At 32.1% G+C, this 10949-nt stretch overlaps 1 protein-coding gene across 3 annotated transcripts in view; it reads left to right on the forward strand.

Annotated features, from left to right (window-relative positions):
- The window catches only part of GARIN2 (golgi associated RAB2 interactor family member 2), a 51699-nt gene extending 43548 nt beyond the window's left edge, over positions 1-8151 (forward strand). Inside the window, exons 5-8 of one of the 3 annotated variants that reach the window (XR_007950681.1) lie at positions 3355-3608; positions 5979-6007; positions 7420-7555; positions 7970-8151. Coding sequence is in view for 2 of the 3 variants with exons in the window: in XM_051977860.1 (XP_051833820.1) it covers positions 3355-3608; positions 5979-6007; positions 7420-7484 (348 nt within the window). In the remaining variant the exon portion in view is untranslated. Of the gene's footprint in view, positions 1-3354; positions 3609-5978; positions 6008-7419 lie in introns of all 3 variants that reach the window. The other 2 variants (XM_051977860.1, XM_051977861.1) reach the window with 2 other exon arrangements.
- The last annotated feature ends 2798 nt before the right edge of the window (positions 8152-10949 follow it).

The raw sequence follows: 10949 nt of genomic DNA on the forward strand, positions 1-10949 counted from the left end.
TATGGACCTACAGTACATGATGATCTCAGAGATGCTGTGTTGACTCATCACAATAAAGTGAATAGTCTAGGTCAGAGGTATTAAATGTGAAACCCACAATGTGATCTGAACCAGATGAAAATGTAATTGGAAAATACTTAACAAAATATAGAAACATAATAAAACATATATAATGTTAATATATGGTTTTCTAAGTCAATATGTGGCCCAGAGGAATCCTTTTGTATAGTTTAGTGATTCACATTCTAGTGTTAAGTTTCCTTAAAAAAGAAAAAAAATGGATAAGCTCCCATAATATTTTCTAGGTGAATTTCTAGCCACCTATACTTTAGGGGAATAATCCATACTGTTGATATTAACTACAATACTCATAAAAGATACAAGGATAAAACAAATAGTACTTAAGCATTAAAACAAACAAAAGTTCACTCAAAGTTATCAAATTGTAATTTATGAAGGAAACATGTTAGAAAATAGAATGTCCAATTATAGGTTAAAATTAAAAAAAAGAGAGAGAGAAAAAAAATGGTAATTTTTTTTCAATAGATCCTGTAAAATAGAGTATCCAAGAAGGAAAATCTCAAATGAGGAATGTCTCTAGGGGTGTCTGAGCATAATACTCCCTTTGGAATATTCTTCCCAACTTGCACTCACAGTCAAAGAGTTGATCCTTATAGGATGATAACTACAACAAAAACAATAACTACTATTTCTATTACTACTACCAACACCACTATCTGTTGATGAGTTGATTGAGTTCTATCATCTATTACTGTTACCATTACTATTACTACTATTACTACTACTACCACTACCACTGCTATCACTATTCTAGGCATTACTGGATGGGGTTATATTTCTAATCCTGTAGCTCCTGAGCCCTCATCATTAACAATCAGACAGTAGATTCAATGGGGCAGCTAAGTGTCATAGTAGATAGAGTAACAGACCTGAAATTAAGAAGAATTATCTTCCTGAGCTCAAATCTAGCCTCAGACACTTCTTAGCTTGCTCTGGGCAAATCACTTAACCCTGTTTGCCTCAGTTTTCTTATTTGTAAAATGAACTGGAGAAGGCAATGACAAACTACTCCAGATTCTTTGCCAAGAAAACCCCAAATGGGCTCAGGAAAAGTCTGACTTCCTTGAAATGACTGAACAACAAAACAATAAGGAGACACAAATAGCTCTTAGCAAAAATATTTGCTCAAATGACATAGCAAAAACAGTAGATTAAAAAAAAATTCCCCATAAGATAGAGTGCACTTTACACAAGCACAATTCTTAGAGACCTGATTCTTCTACTTCTGATTCCAACTTTTCAACTGGTGAATTTGCAAACAAGCAAATTGGTAAAAATTCTTCTAGCTATTTAAAATCCCCAGAGACATGGTTGACTAATCACACTGTTTGTTTCTTGAATCAAAGGAGTGCATACCTTATAAAGGGATCACAGACCATTCATGACTATCCTTGTACTTAATGTTTTATGATGACATTCTGGGCTTTTTGCATTATATTAACTGAGATGCATATGGGAAGGTGAAACCTGTAAAACCTTTCCTTTTCTCTTTTTTTATATTATAAATATTTAATCATTTTAATTGCTTTACTTTTCTAGTTTATATTTGATTCATTCATAACACAAATACTAAAAGACTATTTATTATGTGGAAATATAATGTAGTGGTATGAGAATCACAAAGATTAATAAGATTTAGTCTTTGTCCTAAAGGAATTTACAATCTTATTCTACATCTTGAGTACATATCATCTAGAAACATGATTGCTCATTGCATTTATCTGAGTCCCATGTCTTTCAAAGTTGTCTTTTTTATAGTGATAATCCTGAATAAATTATTTTCAAGGTTCCACACACTTCATTCTGAATTGTTTATACAAGCCTTCTTATATTTTTCTGACGTGATCCATTTCTTCTTCCTTAATGGCACAGGTAGCATTACATCGTATGTATAAAGGTATGTGTGGGAGATAGATACACACACCACATAGAGACAAAGACAAGAGAAATAAAGATGTATATATGCATATATTTTTGTATGTGTATGTGTGTGTAAGTATACACAAGAGAAATAAGGACACAAGTACATAAAAGTTTTTGTTTCTTCTATTAGAATGTAAGGTCCTTGATTCTTGAGAGTTGGGATTATTTAAATTTTTGCATTTGTATCCCCAGTACTTAGCACAATGCTTAGCCCGTAATAGACACCTCATAAAAGTTATGAAGTTTGTTGGTTAGTTTGATTGATTTTGAAAAGCAAGCAAATATCCAAATAATGTAATGTACTATAAATTCTTAGTGGATGAAATATGTCTGAGTTCCTGCCATTCTTTTGTCATTGAGCAGTCCAAAAATAGAAATGCAAAAACCCAATGCCAAGTTTGCCCAAAGATGAAAATTAGCAAGATAGGAAAACTAGAAAGTCAAGAGAAAAGAGATTCTATAGTCATGGTGAAATATTAAAGTGACACTCCCAGGGTCCAGCTGTGGTATGGAGGTAAGTGAAACCAACGTGGGGGAAAAAACAGAATAGGGAAAGGTCAAAGGGACTAGAAGTTAAAATGAGTGTGAAGAATAGGATAAGTGTAAATGAAAATATCTATTTAGTATCATGCAGGAGTTAGATAAATAAAAAAATGAGGAGTTGTGACTGAAGAGTGAAATTTCAATATTTACCACTTTGGAAATAGAAAATATGGAAAGATAGTGAGGACTAATGTCTAGTTACCCTGGTAGGTGACTTGAAGTAAAATGAAAAGACAATTATTGGAGATGACCATGTTAAGGAATTATATAGTCAAAAAGTTGAAGAGGGATATAAATACTGAAGTTCCCAATACTGTTAGCAGGAGATGACAGGGAGAAAAAAACTGAGTGACTTGAGATCACTGAATGATTGATAATAGCAATAGAAAAAGGTGGTATAAATTGATTTTTAGTCAGTGATTAAAAGGTACCATGTAGGCTCTACTAGTGTTCTTTCCCAACCTTTTATGTCTATTCTGCATGGGAACTCATTTTCTAGTTAAGTCCTTTTCCTTTATCTAAGAGAACCTCTAAATCATGTGGGTACTCAATAAATAATAAACTATCCATTCAGTCAAGAAGACTTGAGTTTCAAACTAAATCAGATACATATTCAAGTCATTTAACCAGACAAGATCATAAACTATAGAGAAACTCGGCAAACTTCCTCAATGAAGGTAGCTTCCAAGCTAGAAATTCCTTTTTCAAAAAAAATCACAGGTTTGGACTTCCTTCCTCCCCCCCAAAAAATTATCATTAAATGATATTCTTACTATGTCTTATTTTCTATTTGTTATTTTTCCAAAGATAAACAATGAAATAAGTGAGCAGCTTGTGTATTTACAAGATTCAGAAAGTGATACTATCCTTGAGAATAAACCATCTAATAATATCACAATCTCTGAAGTAGCTTTTGAAGAATGTGAGAGTAAATCAGAACTGAATAATCAAACCAACTTGAAAGAAAGTGAAACTATTATACAAAAAGAGATAAATGATCCTGACCATGATGAAAAGAAGATTGTAGTTTCAGAGCCAGCTACTAAAGCAGAAGGGTTCAGGTATGTACAAGATTCTTAGTAATGGGGAACAATATCTATTTATTCACATACATGCAAAAAAGTTCCAGCATTGGTTCAAACATTGGTCTTTGGAGGCTTCTCAGAGCTACATAACTTTATAAATGAAGGCTAGTCAACTCTCAATTAACCAAATTTGTTTTATATTAATACCTTACAATTCTATAGATACTAACTCAGCCACTATGGGGTAATTTTTCCATTATGCTCTGCCTTTGCCACATTTATATTAGAATGTTATATCTCATCTCCATTGTGTTTTAATTTGGAATTTGATTCTAAAGAGGATCCAGTTAAGAATAATAACAGTTACTTATTAGGAATTAGAATGGGTCCAATGAGGGCAAGTTTTAAAAGTTCAGGTATGGGCTAGATAAGAGGTTAAGTAGTGACAATTATTGCCTTAATTTATATCAGTATTTTTATGAGGAAGATGCTAACGCTTGTTGTTAAAACATAGATAAAACAAGAGATTTTAGTTAAACATTTGAGTACAGTGCCAGTAATAATAGATGCTTAATAAATCATGCTAATTGATTAATCAGGGTAATAGAAAACTAGAATGGATTAATAGATGTTATGGGGTTCCTGATCCTAAAATTATTTTTAAAAAGAAAATTAAATAATCTTCTGTCTTGGATTATTTAGGTAAACTTCTGTTTAAAGAAAATTCTCAGGATCCTTTCTCTGTCTATAATTTTATAATGAGAAAGGTACATTATTTGAAGAATTAAATAATATCAAACCCAAATATGTTTTTTCAATTTAAAAATTATCCAATTTTTGGATTAACTATGACTTATTTTTCTCATTTTTATTAATGTATATAAATATTGATTACACCAGAAAGACAAGTCAATATAGTGGAGTCTCAGTAATCTGAAGAATGAAACATCTAAGAATGCTACTCAATATTTTAAAATCTTGGTTAACCAATATTTGATGCAAATCTGGTTTTCTTCTTTAGCTAATTTTCACAGCTAAATAGACATAAACTGTATAAATGCAAACAATTCTAGAGCTTTGCATAGAAACCCTAGAGGTTTCAAACCATATTCAAACCATAAAGATTATGATTAGCTCCAAGAAAGGCTATGTGCTCAAACCTAGGAACAATCCAGCTTCCAAGGAATTTTGCTATAGAACTGAATTCCCTTGAATAAGAATTACAAATGGAAATTGAAGTTACTTCCCATAGAAATTTCCCTACTCCCAATAGAGAAAAAAAGGTATAGAAAAAACAAGAATAGGAAAATTTCTCCATTAATTTTGATCTAGTTCTCTTCAGAGGAAGATTCAGCAACATCTTAAGTAATGGGTAATGCTAAATAATGCCCATGGTTGCAACTGATTAGAGGTAATTTGCATAATGGATAAAGTAGTGGACAATGTGATTGAAATTATTAAGCATTTGATCTTAAGCAACTTGCCTCAGTTTCCTTCTCATCTGCAGAAAGAGGTAATAACTTAATATAGTACTATTTTCATAAGGTTATTGTAATACTCAAATGAAAATATATTAGTAAAGTACCATGTAAATTAAATCAATATGTCAATAATCAATGATTATTACTAGTCAGAGGTACATGAGGAAGAGATGGAATGATGTAGTGAAAGAGAGTTGTAAGATCAGGATGATAATGGCTCAAATCCTACGTATGACCTACTGGATGTGTGACCTTGGGCTAACCATATAAGCTTTCAGTGCCCCCAGACAACTCTCTAAGACTGTTACTTGCAAAACAAGTGCTGATCTACATTGATGGGAGGGAGTTTTCTCATGTGGGAGTTCCATAAGCCATTTACTGACCAACACAAGTATGGACAAAAAAAAAAAAAAAAAAAAATTCCTGATAGAGGAGAGAAGAAATGAAGGGGTAAAGAAAGCAAGGAAAGGGAAATAATAGCTAACATTTATATATTGGAAAGGTAATTATTCATGTTCTTTCCATTTGCCTTTCTCCTGGTTAGCTGAACTGGTTTGTACAGCTATTCCTGGGATTCTTCCAGGTGCCTCTAAGGCCTCTGAGCCCCTGACATCACAAAAGAGAAAGGGGACAACCTATATATTTTATTTTTATATATAATTATAATTATATTATATAATTTCTAATTTGCAAGTTTAAAAGAATATATAAATGTACATATACATATGTGTATATATACAGTTAAGTATTTTCACTCATTTTATTTATATTCACATTTCAGAAGTAAGATCATAAGCCAGATAAATGTTTCAGTTACTATCACAAAGCATTTAGAGAATGACTGATTACATACTATCTAATAATACTTTTGCAAATGTTTGTGGTTGAATTGGCAAAGTTTTGATCTGAGATATTTGTTTTACAGGGATTCCAGAAATGATTTACTCACTTCAGGTATGAAATAAATTCTTTTATGTGCTTCATTATGATCCCTGGTATCCAGGATCATCCACTCAGTTGTAATAGAGTAGAAATAACTAACATAGTTAACAAATGGCTTCCTTTGCAAGTCATCCTCTTTAAGCATCACTTCTTTTTTTCTCTACCTGAATTGGCAGATTTCCTGTGTTCCTTAGACAGACTAATTAAGTATAAACTACAGGGTATCAAGGCCATTTCTGTAGGCAGAACCCATAGCAATTGATTGAATAAATGAGGCGCCCTTCCTGGTTAAGATAGAAGGAAGGGAACAGTGCTCATATTCAAGTTCTCAGTAAATTTTCCATGGTCAATTTATCCCCCTTGTCTTCTGTTTTGGCTTGTGTACGGCAACACTTGGGGTTAGCAGTTATTTGTTTCTTATAGTTGAATACTGACAACCCTCCTTTATTTATAGCTGACTTTTACTACTAAAGTTTTGAAGTGTGGTATTGATATGTTTGTCTTTATAAGCCCTATGGCTGAATTCCCTAGTCAATTTCTTTTTTTTTCCTTTTTAATTATGGGTGGATCTGATATCATTTAGTTCACAGACAAACAAGTAAATGAGAATTATGGAAGGGATTTATGCAAGATTGCTTCTGTAAAACTTTATAACTTATATCACTTTCTTCCTTTTTTTTTTTTTTTAAGAGGAGAATGCAATCTGGGGCTCAAAGAAAATAAAAAATAACATTTCGCAGAACAAGAGATGAGAAAAATTTCCTAAAGCTTAAATGTTAAGGCATTTAAAATACATTCACTATAGCCTTACTAAATAAGAATTCATCAAAACAAAGAATTTGGTATCATTTAGTAAGGGTGTAGTCTGCTATATTTTTCAAGGAGGAATTGATTGTAAGAATTACAGATTTGATTATTATATATTTATCTGTAGTGTGGGCTTCAACATCAAACCTGAAAATAACATCATAAGGAGGTAGGAGGTACCGTTGAAATTCATATAACAATTTAAAATTCCTAAACCTGATCTCATTAAGTGCCAGAAGCCACCAATTCACTGAATTTTTTCCTCACTTATAGTTGCAAATCTAACATCAATATTAATAGTAATAATATCATGTATTTAGTATTCAAATAGTGCCCTCTTCCAAGGAATTCAAACCTTTTACATCAAAGAAAACTAAAATTAAAACAATTAGCTGAGAACTTTTTATAGCTAGCTAATATAAGAATCTTTGGCTTCCCAAATAAACACTAAGAATCTCATTCCTAGCACTCTTAAGACAATACTGATATACTATATATAGTCTAACAATTTGACTTTTGGTTTTCCATAAAGTAATAATTGCTTCCCTTGTTTGTTTTCTTTTACTCATTTTCTAACTCTTTCTATATTTCTTTCCTATATGTTTATTTTTCTTCAGGCTTGTATAGTTTTTCAATTTTCCCTCTGATTAGCCTTTCTTTTCCCTTTTCTACATTTCTCTAAATCATTTCATGTTCTTCTACATTTTCTCACATTCACACTGTATTGCTCCTGCACTCCAACAAAAGATAACAGTGAGTAAAATGAATTTTTAACCTCTCATTCTATCAAATTCAGATTTATTTTAGCCTAAAATATGAATAATCTTTTGATGCTCACAAAGAAGAATCCAAAGTATTAGCTGCTTTCTACTATTAGCAAAAAACACAACTATCACTACTTGTTCATATCTGATACATATTAGTTACATCACCAGGAAAATCTTTAGCTGGCTCATCTCACATCTTTCAGTTTTTTAATGAGTTACATTTTCACTCTCACGAGAGGACTGAAAAGCTACTTATAATACAAGTGGCACTTCACATACTTTGTTTTTATGAAGAAGAAATAAGGCATAGTGTCCAGTATGATTATCTTCCTAAATCTCTCATTCTTACTCTTTTGATTTCCTAGTCTTCTCTTCTTTATTTTCCTTTATTTATTCACAGTGAATGTGAAGGGCAAAATTATCAGGTGTAATTGATATTTCTCAACAAGACGGATTGAAATGGAGCTGGCAACCAAAGACAGTTAGAAGAGGGAGGAAATGACTTACAAATTCTGGCAGTGTACCCACTCTTTCTTCCCTCTTTACTTTTCTTAAATATTAAAAAATTTTAAAAACTTGAAATTCTGAGAAGCAATGTCTATTTTCTGAAAATGACATGAATTTTAAAGAAGAAATGAAGGGGTCATTTTTCAGAATTAAAAATATTTTAGAGTTCTTTTAAAAATTTCCTTTCTTTTCCTCCATTTCTCTTTCCCTTTCTTCACTTTTGCCTTCACTTTGTCACATTTTCCTTGACTTTTCTTTTGTTTTTTAATCCTTTTACAACAACTCTTAAAGATCCTTCCTTCCTACCTACTTTTCTCGGGAGAATGAAAGTAGAAAAAAAAAGTCATGCAGAAGAAAAAATGGTGAATATGGACTCAGAGGACCTGAGTCTAAATAATAGCTGTCCATATTATTACTTGTATGATCTTGGTTAATAAATGACTTAAAGTTCTAAACTTCAATGTCCACATCTATAAAGTAAGCAGATTGAATTGGTGGTGAGCTCTAAATTCTCTTCCAACTTTAAATCCTATGCTACTGGGAAATGAATTCCTCACTATAGTCATCATTTGATCTGATCAGGGTCTCTTTCAAATGTTTGAAGACAATTATGTTTATTCTAAATCTTCTCTCTTTAAGCTAAGCATTCCTAATGATTCCATTTCCTCCACTATGATAGTGGTAAAAGAAACTACACTACAGTTACAGAAGAGAGTTCCAATAAGAAAGGATTCATGTCATAGCCATTTGTTTGTAAAAGGTGGTTTTTAACTCAGGGGTTTGTAACTCAGAGACTATCTATACTAATATTTTCATTATAGAAAAAATTTATATTAAAGGAACTATCCAAGAAAAAAAATCATCTAGGTGTTAGTATCAAGTGACAAGATTTCCCCAAATATAGTAAAGAGACTTCCAGGAGACTACCATAAACATGAGTAAATTCTGCATAAAGCTGAAATTTGAACTGGGCTTGAAAAAGCACAAAAAAATTCTGAATGTTTTTAAACCTACTGAGATCTTTAATTTTAATTTTTTCCAATACAGTTATCACTAAGTAAAGTTCTCAAATATCAGTAAGTGGAGCCATTTCATTTTTCCCAGTATTCAATATTTCAATACCTAGGACTTAGCTATTGGAAACCATTTAATTGTCTCTACTTAAGCTTCTTCGATCTAAATGCAATGAGCATTTGTTAAGCAAGGAATTTGGATCATTAAACCAATTTATCTTTATATATTTAATTTCATTTAGATATGAATTATTATTACATGTTTATATATATAATCATTTATATATCATTATGTATTGAACATGATTCACAGACTAATATATCAGTCCCTTAGAAAATAGTACTTTACTTGCCATCCAGAAGTGCAGAAATTCTTTGTTACAATTCATTTTGCTGAATTTAAAAATTTTGTAGGTAAAATTATTCCACATATGAGTGGACACATGGATATAGCATATATAGAAATTGAATTCTTAAGTAATGGTGAAATTAACTTTCAAAATTAGATGGAAGTATGGCAAATATCAATTAGCTGAAGGAAATTCAAATGCAAGTGAGTACAAACATTGCCTTTTAAATTAAAGCCCTACTTAATGTTTCCAGAGAGCTTAATATAGTCTCCCAGGGTCTTTTTTTCCCCCTCTTTGAAATATAGGGGATTCACAGATTCACTTTTGTTCCCCAGCTCTTTCCTTTCACTTTCTTACCCACTCCTGGATAGCAAACACTGATTTAGAATACAATAAAAGTGAGCTTGTCTTTATCTGGAGACAAAACCCATTATAAAAGCAAACAAGCTTTTAAAAAATAACAAAAAACAAAACAGGAAACTCCAAAAGGGAAAAGAATGCTGATTCACCCAGCAGGAGGCAGGACAATAAGACAGGAAGAGAAGGAAAGAGACATAGTCAACTTCATAGATGAGGGGAAAGTATTGGAAAATTATTAAATTCACCAGATCCCATGTGTGGGAGGGGAAAAGATATATTAAAGCAAGTTCTGAACAAGCACATGGCTTCTCAAAAGTGGATCAATAAACCAGACAGAAGCTCGACTGTTCAAGGTTACATGTAATTTTATCATCTATTAGGATAGCAGTTCCCTTCCTTGTGAGATTAGTTCCAACATCAAAGGGTCCTAGACCTTATTTGTAGAGTTCTAAAATTCTCTAGCTTTATTGTGCTACCTATAGTACCTATAAAGGGTATATATACTTATATACCTATAAAGACGTATACATTTTAAAAAGATTTAGTAGCTGACTTCATGTAATCAATCATATGACTTTCTCCAACATCTGAATACAGAGAATCATCCAAATAATAATAACCAGGTTACAAATATTTTAATACTTAAGAGGAATCCCAATTCCCACTGCAGCTACTGCCACAAAATTACTATTGTATGATCCCCTTCCTCTGCTCTCACTCAGTCCTCAAATCAGAATACCTACCAAGAGTACTTACTATAGACTTGCTGCCACAGGAAACTAGATGTTAGGTGGAGAGAGGGATGTTCAGGAAAGTAAGTAGTATTTGAATTGAACTTTGAAGAAAATGCAAGAGGGATACCCCAGTGAGAGACCAAGAAAAACTGAAGGTCAGCCAAGGCCAAAAGACAAGGGAATGTAAAGGGGAAAGCACCCAAATTCAAAATAGACATTCTTTACCTTAAAAGGGTGGGAACTTTGGATATGATAAGTAAAGTGTAATACCAGCAAGACAAAGAACTAGTCTCCAGGGAATACACTACTTTAATAACTTCATCCTAAGCCACTAACTGCCCTCATTAACAAAGGAATAATTAAATTGAAACTAATCATCTTAAGATAACTATGTAGTGGTTTACTGAGGGAAGGGT

This window comes from Antechinus flavipes, chromosome 2, assembly GCF_016432865.1.
Source record: "Antechinus flavipes isolate AdamAnt ecotype Samford, QLD, Australia chromosome 2, AdamAnt_v2, whole genome shotgun sequence".
NCBI classification, from domain to species: domain Eukaryota; kingdom Metazoa; phylum Chordata; class Mammalia; order Dasyuromorphia; family Dasyuridae; genus Antechinus; species Antechinus flavipes.